This window comes from Micropterus salmoides, unplaced genomic scaffold, assembly GCF_014851395.1.
Source record: "Micropterus salmoides isolate LMB-PRFRI ecotype aquatic unplaced genomic scaffold, ASM1485139v1 Ms_hic_scaffold_8, whole genome shotgun sequence".
NCBI classification, from domain to species: Eukaryota; Metazoa; Chordata; class Actinopteri; order Centrarchiformes; family Centrarchidae; genus Micropterus; species Micropterus salmoides.
This window is the reverse complement of record NW_024044570.1, coordinates 33,246,891-33,265,690: the sequence shown is the minus strand read 5'-3', so window position 1 is coordinate 33,265,690 and position 18,800 is coordinate 33,246,891. Positions and strand designations below refer to the sequence as shown.

General features: G+C 38.9%; 1 protein-coding gene across 4 annotated transcripts in view; it reads left to right on the top strand.

The window, feature by feature from the left end:
- The window catches only part of galnt18a (UDP-N-acetyl-alpha-D-galactosamine:polypeptide N-acetylgalactosaminyltransferase 18a), a 173,013-nt gene that overhangs the window by 92,553 nt on the left and 61,660 nt on the right, over nt 1-18,800 (top strand). For all 4 annotated transcript variants that reach the window (XM_038706409.1, XM_038706410.1, XM_038706412.1 and 1 more), the window contains exons 4-5: nt 5,616-5,802; nt 17,630-17,827. In XM_038706409.1, the coding sequence (XP_038562337.1) occupies nt 5,616-5,802; nt 17,630-17,827 (385 nt within the window). The remainder of the gene's footprint in view (nt 1-5,615; nt 5,803-17,629; nt 17,828-18,800) is intronic.

The window sequence follows — 18,800 nt, the reverse complement described above, 5'->3', positions numbered from 1 at the left end:
AAATCAATGATATCAAACTGCCAATAAGTTAATTTTGAATTAAGCATTTTTGAAAATCACTTTGTTTTAAAAATCAATTTAAAAGTGTACCAATTACCAAAACAGCAAAGCAAAACGAAGGTCATTTTGCTTTAATCTGCATTAATGATGGCAAAATGACTACAACATGATTGCTTGTTTGTTAAACATATGAATTCATGCTTTGTCAGAACAGCAGCTTTTAAAATGTTTGTTTTCTGAATGGAGTTCAGATCGATCAGGCCTAAATTGCTAATTTGTTCAAAGTAAAGTACAACGGCAGCTGGAGCCAAGTAATTGACTGAACTTATAAGGTAGTTCAACTTCCTGCCTTACTTTCCTCCAAGCAATGTCCAGTTTTGTCTGTTTTTTATATCAATATGAATTAATAGTATCACAGAGCTCTGGCTGCCCACTGACGCTAATAACAACAGTGGAAGCTGGAAACATGGTGGCCTGCTGCTGAGAAGCGCAAGTGCTTCTCAGTTAATTTCATAAAAGCAAAAAGAGGTGACATCCAGACAGTCTCAACGCTGATTGGCTATCACGACACAGTGTCATGCGCCTGACGCGTCTCACCACATCTTTGCATTGACTTTGTATGTAATCACGCTGCCCCCAACCCTCACTTCGCGTTTGTTCTGAATGCGCAGTAAAGTGTAACATCTCACTTTAAGGTATCTCTTTGCCATGTCCATAAATGATTGTTGAACTCTTGCACCAAATGGTAGAAAAAAATCTCATTGAATTTAAATTTGAAGGACTAAGTGCTGCTTACTGCTATAAATATACTGCAGTCAAATAATAGCCAAATAAATAGTTAATTCAATTTTAGTTTTTCCTCATATTATAGGGCAAAGATCTAGAGTTGAATAATTACAGTAAGTACTGATTCCTGTAGGTGAGCTACAGCCTGGACTGTCTATATTTTATGTCCCACTTATTTTATGTTCTGCGTTGGATGGTGCACAAAGATCAGGACATGTGGAGGCATTAGCTGCGTCAGTGGTGTATGAAAACAGATTAAAACTTATTACTGCAGTCACTGGCGAGACCCAGGTGCAACCTGTCTGTTAGAGGGCCGATGTTAATAATTGCATCACGTACTGTGGAACATATTTCACTGCTGCCCAATCTATAATTACCATTATGAGGAATCTGTGTCTGCTACTGTCGCCTGCAGATTTTATGGGTCTCTCACTCCTCTGTTCTTCAATAATACAGTATATCAGAGCTTAGTTATGGTAGCTGCACAGGGATGAATGTTGATTAGTGGAGCAACCAGGGGGATAAATACGTTCAACGTTTACTTCAAATTATTCTCTCCTAATGCATTTCTTCTGTTCACGTCAACAGTTCTCTGGGAAATATGATTGAATGCTTTTGCTTTGGTGATAATTCATAATGTAGGTAATTGACGGAAGATAATCATTACTTATTGGTTTTTTACGTGGTGTTATTATGACAAATGAGGGTTAGCGGAGGCTAGATGAAGGCAAAAGTGGAAACACTCATTATGCGTTGCCACCTGAATAGAAAATTAGCAGAGAAATCAGGGGTTGTCTTCATAAAGCATCAAAGTGCTGATCAAAGATCACTGAGCCATGCAAACCTCCACTAATGTCACAATGACATTACGTTGAATTACTTTGCCTCACTGTTTGGTGCTGATATTCATGTTACAATATGATCTGTAAAAACTTTAATGACTCCCTCACTTTTCAACTGGTGCCATCAGGTCAGTGTTTTTATTTGTCCAATATTTTGGACTATGACCAAATGCATGCACAAATCCTAATATGCTAAACTAAGATAATGAAAATGGTTAGCATTATGTCTGCTAAACATTAGCATGTTAGCACTGAAATTGTAACCATGTTGCTTTATATCTCTGCTTCATAAAAGAAGAAAAAAATGTAACCAGAGTTTCTGGTGAGTGCTGAGTTCAGTCAGTCTGAGCTGAACACAAACATACAAATGCACACTCCCACACACAGTTGGTGTGTCTGTTTTTAGCTAGCTTACAGCTACCGTTCAGTCAGTACATTTGCTTGTACAATTGTCGCAAGGCTTTCTGCTTGAATACACCATGAAAATAGTACAGTGTAGATGAAAGCTGCGCTAAGACTGACAATGTGGAGCTGAGACTGACAAGTTAAGTCTGAGATGTTCTAAAATAACCATCGTAGCCTACAGATAAACCCCTAACATGGTTTTTCCTTTGGCACTGCCCTCAGGCCATTATTTTCCCCTCTGTGATAAAGATTGTTGTCTCTTGATTTTTCATTCATGCAGCAATGTAGTTTTCTTTGTAATGAGCATTAAAGCCTCACAGCTTAGTGTTACTTTTTCCTAGTGCTGAAACAGTTAGTTGATGGATTGATAAATCCATGGACAGATTAATTAGTCCACAATAATTCTGACAGTCCATTATCAAGCAAACATAGCAAGCAGTTAGCTGTGTCCAGCTTGTCAAAGCTGCATACTTTTTGTTTTATGCCATTATAAATTGAATACCTTTGGGATTTGGACTGAAAAAAAGAAAAACAAATGTTACCTTGGGTTCTTGGGAAATTTTTCACTTTTTCTGAGATTGTATAGATTAAACACTATATAAAAAAAATATTATTCAATTGTTTGAAAAGAATTATATGCAGCTCTACTTAATTTTGGGCTAGTAAACAAGCCAACATGCCCATAGAACTTCATAATGTTCAATAATTCAGTTTCCTTTTTTATTAACACCATAGTAGTTCAAAATGATGCACAGAACACTAATCTAACTAATCTGATGAGTTGTCAACATGAGGTTGTACACAGGTATTCAAATGCCATATTTCTTCAGGTAGTAAGAACACATCACTCTATTTTTTACTGAAAATCTTGACCATCAGAATGAGCCCAGCAGCTCTCATTAGACGTTTTTTGATGGACAGAAGGCAAACAGGGCTCCTGTTGTTCAGCCTGTCAGCTACATTCAAGCAAAAAACATATTTCACAGCAGGGAGCAGACGTCTGAAAATGAATAGGGTAACTGCAGGTGCGTTTGATTTAATGACTTGATTTTTTATGTTCGGGAGTAATCTCACACGGACGTGTAACAAATTAAAGTGCTCTTCAAATACTCCCAACTCCAGTTTTAAATGAGCCCATCTTTCTTCCAGGTCAGCAACAACCTGTGGCTCATTAAAGGGAAACAGAGAGAAGGAATCCAGGCTGATGGTAATAATGAATAGAGAGGGAAGGCAACAGCCATAGCCTGCAGGCAGCTTTACAACACAGAGAAATCACAATGAGGAAATGAAGATGTTCGCTGTTCACAGTGGGCAGTCTGAGTGAGTGTGTGCGTGTGTCTGTCTGTCTCCCTGAATGTGTGCAAGGCATATATAAAATTACTCATGAAGAAAGACAGCAACACAAGGAAAAAACAATGCCATAATCTTAACATATTCAAAGAATGTGTGTGTGGTTACCGTATCTGTTGGTTATTTATGTGACAGCATATCAGTTTTTATTTTTCAATATGAACCCTTTAGGGCTCTTACATCATGTGGAAGCATCTGCTGATGCTGTTTCCATGGCAAAAAAAAACAGTGTTTAATTGTTTTGCTACAAGTATTTAGATGAAAATGCCACAAAGTCTAGAGCTGAAAATGCTTTCATCATACAAAAGTACTTTTTTGCTTCTTTTTTTGTTAGAGCTCTAGGGATGGCAATAGTGGCCGGTCAGTAAGTTGAGTTGGTTTTCATTAAGTTGATTGCTCCAGACTTAGAAATCTCTTGGATGGATTGATGACCTTGGTGGTTTTCCTCTAGCTTCATCATCAGGGCACAATTTGGAAAAATACTTTGGTTTCTAATCAAATATCTACAAAACTCTTGGCATTGCTGTACCATGTGACATCAGCTGAATGTTGTCTCCACTTCTAATTAGCAAATGGTAGTATGCTACTAAACTTGGAAGATGATCACGGTAAACATTATTCCTGCAAAATATTAGTATGTTAGCAATTTAAGTGTTGTAGCATGCTGACATTAACATTTAGTTTTTAAATAATGTATGTAAGATGTGCAGATGACACAGAGAAGAAGTGCAAAGGGAGAAACCACAGGACAGATCAGACAGGATTTAAACCAGGCCACACTTGAACCTAATTACACTATATGGCCAAAACTATGTGAACACCCAAGCATTACACTCATATGACATGATTGTTGAACAACTCATTCCAAAACCATGGGTATTAATCTGCTGCTAAAAGCAAAAGCTTTTCTGGTTTCAGCTTTTCCAGCAGATTTTGAAACCTGGCTGCAAGGATTTGCTCCTGTTTAGATACAAGGGCATTATTGAGGTCAAACACTGATGTTGGGTGATACGGTCTGCGTTCATATTCATCCCAAAGGTTTTAGATGGGTCATGGGGCACTGTCAATTTAAAACAGGAAAGAGACTCCCCCCCCAAGCTGTTACTACAAAGTTGGAAGCACAAAATATCGATACAACAGAGGCTGCCATATCCTAATGTTTAGACTTAAGTATGGGTCAAGCTGCAAAAACGCTTGTCCCTACATTTCCTATAATCCAACACAAGAGCATTTTTGTTGGGCTTCCCATGCCTGGTAAATTCCCACGTCTTTCAAACGCCACACCACAATTTGTAACCCAAGCTTTGTGTGTGTAAAATTTGCAGCATTCAGGGTCAAGCCGTGATAACTCCGATAATGACATCAGGGTTATTTTTTCAGACTTCAGAAGGCTCCTTCCAGAACTACATAGCAAATGAAAAAGCTGTTTTTACAGGCTGAGTAGTACTCCCCATGACAAAACTACACCTAATGTGTAAAATCAGTGGAGCCTCTATTCAAGATTTCTTGAAATTAGACATAAGGACCAAGCCCAAACCATGACAAAGCAGCCCCAGAGCGAGACAAAAACATGTAGCAGGGTTGTCCACATACGTTTGGCGATACAGTGTTACACAACTACTAATTTGGATGTAAAACTTTTAGTGTCACCCAGACTATTCATTTTAAACATTTGCTAAATCTTACAGTGCTACACTTCCTTGTTCAACCTATTCCTGCATGCTCTGGTCAGCACTTGCTGTTACACCACTCCCTGCTGCTCAGCCTCCCACTGCACTAGCATTTGGATTTATGTACATTCACCATGTTTGTCCGTTGAATATGGATAATGTAATTGCTGTGTATCCAAAGCTCTGCATCATGATATGTGAATGTGTATTATTGTCGCAACAAATGGATAATACCCTAACTAAATGAAATGTTAACAGCCAGTATGAAGAGTAATCAAAGCTTGTGTTATGAAAGCAGGGAATTCTACTTCAAAATCAGAAACCTTGACCGTACGTCAGGGCGAGGAATTGAACTGAACAGAAATTGAAATAGGGCTAAAAGTGTAAATACACACCACATATAAGCATTGGTGGCACACAGACACACACAGAGGGCTTTTTCTCTAACCAGTGGAGCCGAGGGAGTTTCTGTAGAGCTTTGTTATTAATTTCAATGCTGCAACAGGCTTCAGTGAGTGTGCTTTAATGTCTAAAGTGTGTTTGTGTGTCGCCCTTTCTCCAGCTGAGCTGAAAGAGCACCTGCAGAGCTTTGTGGAAGAGACCAACGCTCAGCACAGCCCGGGGTTCATCAAGGTGGTCCACCACGACAAGCAGGAAGGACTAATCAGGTCCAGAGTCAGCGGGTGGAGGGCCGCCTCTGCTCCCGTCGTCGCTCTGTTTGACGCCCATGTGGAGTTCAACACGGGATGGTGAGCAGCTGGCTTCGGTTCATACTGTATACTGTTAACTACACTAATGTCTGCAAACAAAATTTAAAACTAAAGTAACAATGAATGTATCGTACTAACAAGTATTGTGTGTGTGTGTGTGTGTGTGTGTGTGTGTGTGTGTATAAAGCCTGATATATAATCTTCCTCTGTGCCATAGAGCTCCACTGTTGTCCAAAAACTATAAAAAACACATCAGTGACTCGCCCTGTTGATGATGACATGTTCCTCCATTACTATAACGCACACTGCAGTTTATTTTGACTCAATCACACAAACACCATCCTGCAGTTACAGTATAAATACTCACTAGAGTACCAAATGTGGATTAATCTGAAAATAGTCCCCAGTTCACTATTTACTTTTGTTTCTCCTCCTTTTTTTTGGAAATGAAAGAAATATTTATGACCTCTTTTCAAAGATTTAAATCTGGGTAGTAGGGGTGGGTGATGCCATGACATGTGGTTCCAATTTGACGCTACCAGGCCAAAATCACTGATATGGCAACCCAGATTGCATTTTATTTACTTTTTATCAACATAATAAGGAATGTCGTTAATGAACGTATGTGGCATGTCTCAAAAATATTGATACTGAATGTGTCAAGTAGGCAAATAGCATTGAAGCTGTTCTGGAGGCTCGTGGTGGCCTGACTCCATACTAAGACACTCCCATGTTGGTTGTGCAATACAGTATCCACTTGTAGTGAATATAGCATTATTAAACTTTTTTTATAGTTATGTTTGGGTTCTGGCAGCAGTTGGTTAAAGGGTACCTACAGTATTTTTCAACCAAATGTTTTTGTGTCTATGTGACTAAAACATTTTTTAACAATTGGTCCAGTATTGAGTGAACGCTGCAATTGGCAGCAAAAATAGGTTGCAACATTATCCTTGCAGGCAATTGCGCCCTGTCAAAGTATGTCAACTGAAGTGCTTGTTTCTGCCATTGACAGGCTCTGATTGTTATTATAAAGGATCCCTACAGAGAAAGACCTTTTAGTTTAACCAGAAACAGTCGCTTCCTCTCTCTCGTCAAGCCACCGGACTCCCTTGACAAAAACAGTAATTGTACCTCTCTGGTTTACCACTGCCTTGGTTGGTTAGTTTGCTTGTGTTATTGTGAAACCTTAGTGTTTTTAAAGCTTTAAAACACCAAAGTCACACAATAACAAAACATAACACAATAACACAGCACAAGCAACAAAAAAACACCTGTCCTTTAGGAGAATAATCCATCTTTTGAGTATCAAAAATACCCCTAGAAGTGAAAGTGGCTCTGCGTCCTTCGCAGTGAACAGCATCTGCAGACAGCTTGGATTTACAAATGTTACAATGAATTCCAATCCAACAAAAACTCTAATAATTCTTTAACATAATCCACTTGTCCACCATTGATCTGTGTGTTCGTAGTTTCTCCACAGCATACCTAAAGACACCATTTCTGTGTAGCTTTATTGCTATTCTAATGGACATTTTGTTATGTTTAAACATGTTTCTTACATGTGTCTCTACAGTTTGGGTTTTCTCTTTCAAGTTTCAATTTATCCCCAATCAGCCCATATGTGATTAAACCAGATACCAAAATGTAATTTGTGCAAACAGGATTCTATGACACCTCAATTAGGAGGGCGATGAATGCTGCGCACTGCCACAAGTGTATTTTATTATTCCTCCTTGTATCCTTGTCTGCCTGCTGTAAACACTGGGATAAAGAAAATGGGAAGAAAATTGAGAAAACAATGTGAAGCATTTATTCAGCAGCCACATTGTTTGAAAGGTTGCTGATTAAATCAGAAAAGAGGCATAATTTCTCTATGTGGGTATTTGTTATCCTCAGGACACATCAGTTTATCAGGCAGAGCAGCAGTCAACAATTGTAATACTGAATGGCACAAAACAATCTATTTATAAGTTGCTGCATGAAGGGATCGTTCCATTGTCTTCAGCTTTTAGAGTACTATTAAGAACTGATGTAGCTGTAACCCATTTTCTTGTGAATTCATCATTCAAACTTGTGTAAACCTTCAGCTCCAGAGAGCCACAGAGGTAGCTGTGACATATTTAATAGTATTTTGGGTCACAGAGTAAGTTGACTGTGTTGGAGGTTGGCAATGAAGTGATTTAATTCCAGACTCCCTGGTGTATAAGAGAGAAGTAGAGGTGGTTTTGCATTTTGTTAAGTAGTTGAGTTTGTTGTGGTCCAGTAAGGCCTAATTAAACCTGCACTCCTGTTGTTAGTCTCTTTAACTGTCTTTCCTTGGGGCAGCAACCTGCATCCTCAATGTCTGCATCACAGAAACACTCCTAATCAAGGTGTGAATCGATGCTCATTAAAACTGAGATCTGGACGTGGTAAAAGACAAATTTAGCCACTTTGTGAACATTTAAAGTAGATCTCGATTTTTAGCTTTTTACATTGAATATTAATGCAGCAGCCTACACCAAAACACTAAAATGAGAATTCATGATGTGTGATCTGTTATCTTTCATGGCTTACTAGAACCCAAATATATTTTTAATCTCATCTTATTACAGATATTCATCTTACACAGAAATTAGTTCCTGTAATTTATATCGAAGAGGAAAAGCAACAGTTTTTGCATGATGCTGTTAAGCACGGACCTGCCGATATCGGACAGGACGATTGATGTTTGCGCTAATTGCAAAAGAGAAATCCTTCTATTTTGACACCCTATGCATGCCACACACCTCTGTGAAGCTAGGAGGCTCAGCTAGAACGTAAAATCAACCATTTTTATCCACACCAAACACACTCAAACACCAAGCATCTAAATGAGGGGTGGGCCATCCCCAGAAGATTTTCAACATTAAAGACTTCATTTCCTGCATTCTGGTGGAAATGTTTGCTATAATTTCTGCACCAATTTATGAATAAATAACAAATTATTTCTATAAAGGGAAACACGAAATTTAGGTGGCAGGTACCAATTCAAAATATATGAATATAATATAATATAATGCAGTGAGGCTCTCAGGCATTCTTTATTGCTTTTAAATATGTCTCACCTGTAGATCAACTTATTTAATATCATCCCTGCTGAGTCAACACACGTGATTTAGTCTTCCCTCCTCGTTTGTGTCTTATGTTTGGGGAGGTAAACTCTTCAGATGTGATTGTGGCACCTTTTCACCAAAAACTACCAAAACTAACCAACAACACCTGTGATCAGGCACACAAATCCACACACATATTAAAGCCCCCCTCCAGACAGTTTTAACGTTAGAAGAATACTCTATCTTTTGAGTATCAAAAATTTGGTGAAAAGTTTCTTTTCGTCAAATTTACAGTTGTATGCCTGGTGTATTAGAAGATATTCATTAGCATTATAAGCTACAGGATGATGGTTTTGATGGTGATATTGGTATTAAAATATAGATTTTATACCCGCGAGGATAAAAATATATTTTCCTTCATTGCATCTCGATTTACTCTTTAATAGCAAAATAAATGGGTTCATTTACAGATTCATATTCCTTAGCTTCTGACCTATCAAAGGAGACCAGAATATGCATCTAGGCCTAAAGGTTGAGGAGTTATTACTGATTCATTTTGGGTATGTTATTTTAGGCATTTTTCCTGGAAATAAGTGTCTGTTTCGAAGAGGTTAAAGAATTACAAATAAGAACAGAGTGCTTTAACGGTCCATTAAGCAGCTTTGTTCAATAAGTCCAGGTCTCATCTGCTGTTATTCTGTTCCATGGGTTTTCGGCTACTTTGGCTTGGAGTGGGCTCAGGTGTGTGATATGGCTTTTTATTCAAGCATTCAGAAAATGAAGAAAATATCATCTGAACCTCATTAGAATGAGTCATTCATACTGGCATAGGCGTCACATGTTTTCTAAAGGGTTTTTACATTGTGACACCATCATCATCAGTGGAAATAATGGAACGTCAATAACTCGCAGTGTGTTGTGTCTTTTTTAATCACGCTGCACAGCAACATTAATAACGTAAAGAACTGCTTCTTTCATCAAAGTTGACATTGTGTTGAGCAGCGATGGGATGGGCTGTTCTCATTTTTGATGAATTTACTGTTCCACTGTGCTCTGAAGAGTAATTACTGTTGAGAATTACAGTGGACAGTCCAATCTACTGTAGAGTACAGTGCTGCAACAGGGACAGCATACTGTGGCTCGTAGTTTAATCAATCCTGCACTCAGTGTAAGAAACTGGATAGACTAAATCTATTCAAGTCACACTGTAGAGTTGCAGGGGCTTTTTTGACACTGCAACAGATTTTTTTCCCTCCTCACATGAGATAGATTTGACATTCACATGTAAATGGTAACTACATTATCTTGATAAAAACATAAAACACGGGGATGTTGCAGTGGGGATAACGCATCCCTACTGCAATGCCTGACACAGATGTAAGAGTTTTGGTAACTTCCCTAATGTTATCTTCACTCTCAACAATCTCTACCAGCATCAGAAACATGTAGGGGAAAACACAAGTAGCCAATCACAGCTCTTGCAGTCCACACACAGTCATGTCCATTTTTGAGCATCAGCTACATCGTAGCTTACAGCATAAATTAAGAGTCTGCGCGTGTTGTCCTGTCTATGTTTGATGATGGAATATATTATGTTTCATCTTTACAGCACATGATTTTGATTAGAGTTTTGAGTTTCGGGTTGCATTTTAATCAGGTTCTATTTATTTTATAGCTTGCACTCCTATTTCTCTGTGTTTCTATTAATACCAACCGTGTTATGTCAAGACAAGTGTGTTGACACCCAGAAGAAAATGAAATGTTTCCTAATGATTCGATTAAGCCCTGTAAGTAATAGGAGCAGTAGTTAATTACTGAACTCATTAGCATAGCTGGTTATGTTTAATCTATCAAAGTGAGGAGGTTCATAACACGTTATCCCTCGCCCCACTTAAACCTTTCTGACAGAAAGCAAGTGCTGTTTTCGTTTAAACACAAATTCACCGTCAATCTCTTTGAGCCGCGGACACTTCCTCACCTCAGGGTCCCCTCTTTAAAACACTCCTGTACAACAGCACTGCTGTGTATCTGTTAATCACTTTGACAGCCTGAAAAATATCACACACTCACACCTGTGAATGAGAGCACACACACACACACACACTCAAGTACAATACCAATTCACATGCAGGTAATACATTTGTGTGTGCTGTCTTTCTTCTACACAAACACACACTCACGCACACTTCCTTATAATATCTGGCTGGGATCCAAAACAACATTTGTTGCTGCTGTGTTCCAGATTGGACAAGAGGTGCTTACAAGGTTCTTCACCCTCACCCACCCACTACAACCCTCTCTCTCTCTCTCTCTCGCTCTTCATACACACAAACACACACACACACACACACACACAGAACCCACACAAACTTCCCACATATCACCACAGAGGGGGTACTGGTCTATGACTAATGAAATCATTCTTGGCAGAGATACAAAATAGCTCAGCTGGAGATTAACACTTTTTGTCTTCTCTCTTTAAACACAAACACACATTTTCAACATTTTTATTGGTGTTTAAATGTTTAAATGTTTCTTGGTCTTCGTCGGTCTTGATAAGTCGAGGTTGTGTTTGTGCTAGTGTTAGCACTCTATGTAACACATCTGATATTAAACATAGTAATCAACAAATTGTGTACACCCCTCTCTGTCCCCTCTGTTGTTTCTTTCTTCTTCTCTTTACTTTCTTCTCGCGCTTTCCGGCTCCCTTTCCTTTGTCTTCCTCTACTTACACCTTCCTCTTAATCCTCCTTCCTCTGAGCGCCTTCCTGTGCTCTCAAACGCTCCCACCCTCTCACACATTTTATATTTTTTTCATAGAAATTGAGAAATGACTGTATAATTACCAACAAAGCGCTGACTGCTCGATCTACATAATTGTCTCTTCCATACATTGCAATTATCTGCTATTTTGAGTCAAACACAAGTAATTGCAGGGTGTTTTATGTTACAGAGATTGTCTGACTGTGATCACAATAATCTTCAATAATCATCTCCGCCTACTGTGTATGTGTCATCTCCACGTGCCTAAGATAATCATGTGATGAAATATACATGTCAGTGTGTAGGATCTGCAGAAATAGGAGCCAGATTTGCAGACTACTCTCGAATAGTTGCCTAGGAAAACAATTTTAGCCTCATCTCTCATGAAAATGGTCCACTGAGCAAACATAGCAACCGCAGTGTAAACAAGCACAGAGACAAACAATACTACACTGTGGTAACATAATCGCTGTCTTTTGAAAATAAATCTGACATGATTGGGGTTATTAGAATCAGCCAATACCACCCTGTAAACGTAAAACTGAGTGGTCGCAGAATGAATGAAGCTGCACTAATGAATATTCTGAAATAAATTACATGACTATGTGTAATGCTAAAGGCATTGTTCTTCGTGATAAACTCACAGAGAATTATCACCCAACTCTGCAGTTCCCCTCAGCTCCACAGAGCTTTTTAGCACCTTTCTTCTCACAGCTCTTATCAACATTGTTTTTAGCGGGAAAAAACCCTCAGATAAACCCACTGTACGATACCTGCCTAGCATCGAGCTAGTTTGGAACTAGCTGGTGACCATTCAGCAGCTTTTTGCTGTTTAACTCCAAGCCAGTAGGTAGGTCAGATGATTGATAGTTTCAAATACCTACTCACTCTCTAAAATGTGTTTTTACATATAAGTAAAATTTAAAGTTTAGGTGTTTTGTGGTGTGTGGTAGAGAGCTGCATTGGGATTGGGATCCCATGCTAATACAATATGCCGCGGGTCCCACAGTGGCGCTGATAAGATGGAGTCAAAAAACAAAGTTGAAAAGAAGATAAAAGTGAGCACGCTGACGAGGAGGCTAAAACCCATGGGCGCTGGCGTCAGTCGCCCGTGCGTCTCTTAACGTGCCAGGGAGTGAAGTTTACTCACTGCACAGTCTCGCTGGCTTCCATCACACGGGTTTATACAATACAAGACCAAAGAAAGTCAAGTCTGAAATTTGGAAAACTTCTCAGTTGTTACTGAAAAAAATAAATGCAATGATTTATGTCTGTTATTCTGAACGTTGAGCATAGCCCAAACATTTGTGCCCTTTTTTTACTCTGCATGTCACAATGTTTGCGGGAATGGGCGGTAGAGGAACACACATGTTGCGGGAGCGGGATCAAGAAAAGAGTCCCGCGCAGGTCTCTGGTGTGTGGCCTTTATTTGATGTGATGGTAGAAAGAGGGGTAACAACAAGGATCCCCTGCTGGAATCAAACCAGGGATGCTGTGGCTATATGGTACGCGTCTTAACCACTAAGCCACCAGGCCACCCCAAATAAGAATGACTTTACAGATTGTCCACTGTTCTTAAAGTTATAGTTTCAAATTAGTGAACCAGTGCTCTGACGTTCACTGAGACTACACTTCCTCTAAAGTGAGATCTCCCAACATATTTTCGTATTTGGCTGTGAGGAAAGTAATTCTAGGTTGGTATGAAGTCTCACTATGTGAGCACTGTAACCTTTACCTTGACTACTAGAGGTCCCTTTGATGTTGAGGTCACACTAATTGGACAAACACATTTTTCCTCCAATAACTAGATTCCAGGGCTTTATGGTTGGGCTCACTGTATATATTTATTTGTATCAGTGTTTCAATGTGTGGTCATACAACTGCGAATAGTAAGCCAGAGGCGAGGTTCACCTCTTAATGAACAGAATCAGTGTGCAGCATGAAAGAGTCCGCCCGTCCTCTCTGATGTTGGGACTTTGTTGTATTATCATATACCTCTGTGGGGCTGAACTGCAACATGAATGATTGTGAGGTACCTCGTTTGCGTTTTCTCTACTGTGGGACAGAGTTTGCATTTGAACGACCGCCTTTGGCAGTTTGTCCCACGAGAGTTAGAATGTAAAGACACAATTTTTCTCTCTCTCCACTCAGCCTTAACGTCTCCTCCAGATCAATAGTATCATTTTGAACTAATGAATAGTTGTTTTCTTCTTTTCCATTAATGATGTTGGATGTTTTTTCCCATTAGACAGCAAACAAGATTTCACTTTGCTGGTCATGTGAGGGATTTTCATAGCTGCCCTTGAGATTTCTTTTTTAAATCTGTCACGAAATATAAAAGACGACTCTGAGAATTAACTTTTTGATTACTATTTTGATTGGTGTGCACATTTCTGTCACAGAGCTTTGAACCTTTGTCTTACCTTGAAGGCCCCAAAACTGTATTCTTTCAATTATCTTTTTCCATCATCTTTTTTTAGTCAATAACTGTAAAAAAAACAAAAAAACAGTGGAGGCTACACACACACACACTCACACCTCTACTCAGAGTGCAAACAGTAGTTTCAATTTACTAACACGGCCATTTCCGATGTAATGGCATTACGACGGATGACACAGACTGGTAAGCGATAAGGACAGCTGCCTACTACTACAAACTATGTTTACATTACGTTAACCTAAATGGGATAGCCTTTAGCTTTTAGCCACTGCAATCATTTTATTTTACATAGTTGGCCAGGCAACGCAACAATGCCAGCTGTTTTTCTTTTCAAAAAGTCGAGGCAGAGCTGCTGTCGCTGCAGCTGCACTTGTCCCCATCTTCTGTGTTTTGGATTCCTGGTACCTACAGTACCTAGAAAAACGAGTACCGTCATGTTTTTAGAATTTGTGAGATGTACTGAATAGATATCAGTTTTCTTTATAAACTTTAATATTATATTATATATTATGTTGCATCAATATAATGGTATATAATATAGAACTATTCTAAATCACTAAAAGCCAACAGGTGCTCTGCTGATTTACAGATAAATATTTGACTTAAATTAAACAATGAATATGATTAAATACTAACATGTTATTTATGCATTTCTTTTATTTTCTTCCTAGTTGCTAAATTAATCAGCTTATATTAAAGGTGTACAAGGATAAACAAAATAAAACAAAAACAGGCTAACAGGCATTTTAAGGGGAAATGTGAGCCGGGTGTTGATGTGTGGAGAAAGAGCTCAACCCGCAGGTCTGACTTCTCTGACAGGCGCTGTACCAGGAATGAGAGAGCCGGCTCATGCATGATGTAGGGAACGCGCAATACAGAGATTGTGCTATCGGACAATAAAAGATATCTGTGTTCCACAAGTAGCCAAAACCTGTCCCTTAAGCTGTTTGCTGGGTAATGTTGAGCTCTGTTTACTGTGTCAAATCTTTCCATTGCTGATTTTTCTGACTGCTGAGCTCCTGCAAACTCCTTTGCCAGAAAGCACATTGCATCATAACTGTATATTAATACAGTCATTTTGATATTTATTCACTTTTTCTTCTATTTTGACATGTTTGAAAGCATAATATAAAACATAGTTAATGGAAATGTTTTTAATGCGGTAAAGCTTATAAAATATGCAATAACTGAACAGCGACATGACAAATCATGCTGCACCCCGTCCTCAAGGCACCAAATCTACACAGCAGATTAGCTGACTAATCTAATGCTTTAATGCTTGAACTATTAGAGGAAATACTTTAAAAATGTTTTAAGAAGGCTTGAAAAAAGAACCTATTTCAGAAAGATACATTGTTTATATAAACATTCTCTGAAGTATTTCAGGTGTGCTGAAAATCAGTGGATGGATCAATGCTGTTTAGGTGGTGTAAAGTTACTCTGAAGCACATGTTGTGGACACCCAACACCTAGAACTAAAGTTCAAACAAACAGCTATGCGTATTGCTGTTTTGTATAGTGGAACGTCAAACTACATGAAGCGCTTCTCTTCACTGGCACCCCGCCTTCAACAGTACCTCTGTATCGACAGCACCACTGTGATTGCTGCCCAGGCTGCCAGCAAGCCTCTGAATCTTAAGAGCCGTCCAGCGTGCGAGGCCATGATCACAGCTACAGCCCTGCAGCTTTGCCTTCAACATCCACTGAATCCAGTATTACCTGATCAAGGACTGTGCTTAGTTTGTAGTCCGGGCTCTAGTCGTCTCATATTTGGACTCTGTGGTTCTAGAGGGGCTCTCAACTCCTCGAGCTGTAGCCAACATCGTGAGCAGTGAATTCTAACGCCAATTCCTGTACTTCCTCTCGAACTAAACCCTGGGAATGGCTTAATAGGCTAAGTAGGGTGCGCTTGATCTCTCCAGGACTTTCCATGGCAGCTGGTGCCTCACTTTGCTCACTAATTCTGCTCTGCCTTCCCTAAGGAGCCCTGGCCAGCACTCCTTCAGTCCTTTATTCAGCTCCATCCTGACTCGCTGGTGGATTGACCTTCCTAATCCAGTCAGGAGTGCAAACTCACTCCCTATCTTCCGATATAGACTGACAACCCCTCGCACTTTGATTTCCTCCTTTTTCTTCCTTCTTTTTTTCAGGTGATTTTGCTCTTGTTGTGTTTACCGTAGCAAAATTAGTTTGCTTCGCTCTTCATGCTTGTAATTTTGATGAAGGAATTTACTCTCACTCAACTGTTATACTCACCTTAAGCCTTAATAAAAAAGGGCTGTAAAATTTAATTGTTTTCTCTCAGTTTCTTGAAATCTAAGACCATCAAAAATAAAAAGACAGGCACTGCCATATCTCCTGTGAAGTTGCTATGGCCAACGCTTGCCAACTTACACATCCAGCGTACCTAGAGCAACAGTAATATTCATCACAAATGCACACGATAAAAGGAGAATTTATTCATGATAACAAAACTCCCTGGGTACCTGGGTCTTTTCAACTTTCTTCAACAGTTACCTTTGTCCGACTGACTGGAAGTGTACAGTGGGTATAGCAGAGCTTTCTTTTACTGAATCCCACTGCCTGCTGCTGCTGCTGCTGCTTGAAACCGAGTCAATGTCCCATTCAAACATTCAAACACTGAAGATGCCACTAATTATGAATGAAACCTCTACACGCTGGCATCGTCCACCCAAACTCAAAAGGGAATTTGGGAAAGGCTCAACATGCGGGATCAACAACACTGCCAGTCATGCTCGTTTTGACTCCCTTGTGAAATGGAAGGACATTTTCCACAACACAACTACATGAAAGTATGTTAAACAAACTTGTTGCTGTCAAAAGCTTTAATGAGCATTTGTATGTTAAAAAAATATTTGATGAAACAAAAAAAGAATCACTTCATTGTTTACTGGTATAGTGGCAATTTAAGAAAATAAATCCTCAATCAGAGTTGAGTATGTAAATTAAAATGAAATGGGCAGTGCTTAACATTTGAATCTGATGACGGTTAGTGGGTTGTTTGGTCACCCAATCTGATCAAACCGCACCCTCACAGCCCTGATGAAGCAGAATCTGACTTCAAAATCTAAATAAGCGATGCTTATAAAAAAATGTTTAGCTCATTTTGCTTATATAGTCATAAATTTTAAGGTTATAGAGCAGGGTTCTGCAAATAAGTCTGGCATCGGGGGAAATGTTCAGGCCGCCTATTGCGGACCACTGTTATAGAGCATTACTTATTTGAAACCACATTTTCAGAGGCTTTAATAGGAAGTGTGAGATTTAATATTTTTTAAGTCAATGTAGTCAGGCTTATTTTGGAAATATGTCCTGATAGTACAAATTGTATATTATTTTGTATCATATTTTGTGTAAGTTTTTGAAACTTATTTGACTATCATTTGTGCCAGTTTTTACTGATTTGTGCTCATTGTCACATTTTTTTCAAACATTCTAATGATCACTCATCATAGTGTATTCTAGATCGTTGGCTTGGAGCTCTGAAGACAACAATGTACCACTGACTCAAGGATTCATTCATTGTCATGTCTTAAACACATTCTGCCTGTGTTCTGTCATCCCACAGGGCAGAACCTATTCTGCAGCGAATAAAAGAGGACCGGACCCGGGTGGTTTCACCCTCTTTTGACAACATCAAGTACGACACCTTTGAGATCGAGGAGTACCCTCTTTCTGCTCAGGGCTTCGACTGGGAGCTGTGGTGCCGATACCTCAACCCACCAAAGTCCTGGTGGACACAACGTAACCACACGGCCCCTATCAGGTAAATACAGGAAGATCTGACAGACAAGAGGAATTCAAAATGAACCTTCTGGACAGTTTTGTTATCATGAATAAGTGAGACACCAGAAAAACAATCTACCAGTGCAGTATTAATTATTAAATATTTGACTTGAAGCATATTGAAGTAGGTTTGATAAGATCACATACTAAACTAATAATTTCACTAAAAACACTAATCCCCATGAATAATTATGTATGTAAATTCTGTAAGTGCAGTGTCACTATTCTAACCCATATAAAACCCACACATTAATATTAAGCACATTAAGTGTAACACGTAAAAAAAACTGGAGTCTCATCAGAAGCAGTGAACAGTTACACAGATTTAAAAAGCAAAGCAGGTCATTTTTGTCCCCACTATTACAGCAGAGACTGCTTAGACACACTGCAGAGGCTACGAAAGAAAAACAGCCTTGCAACAAGAGCAAAATTGTCTCCTCACCAATATCTGCAGGAGGATAATACATCTGTTGTTAAGGTTCATAGCAAGCAAATCAATGATGCAGTGTTTATAGATTTGGACAAAGACAAGTTGGTGTATCCTGCTCAATATTGTAATGGAGGAAGATGAATTCCCACAATTATTTATTTCTCTATCTTCTTAAGTAGTTTTTCTCTAGTTCAGGTTGTCACTGGCTTTGCTCACAAGGCCCGTTATAGAGTACTGTAAAAAAAAAAATGTATCACTTTCAAGGCAGTTTTTACAAAGAAATTATTAAAGTAGATATGTATTTTATTTCATTTGACTTTTTCTGGTTAATTGAGAAAACAACCACTAAAGTATAATATCAATTGAGATGAGCCCGGCATTATTAGCTATTTATCTGGCCCTGTCTTTTAGAGGGCCCATGTGTCAAAATCTAGTTTTAATAATATAATTTGTTCTCATATTAAAAGAAAAAATGTGAACAGATGCCCTGGTAGTAATATTTTGAACATAGGAGTACTCTGGT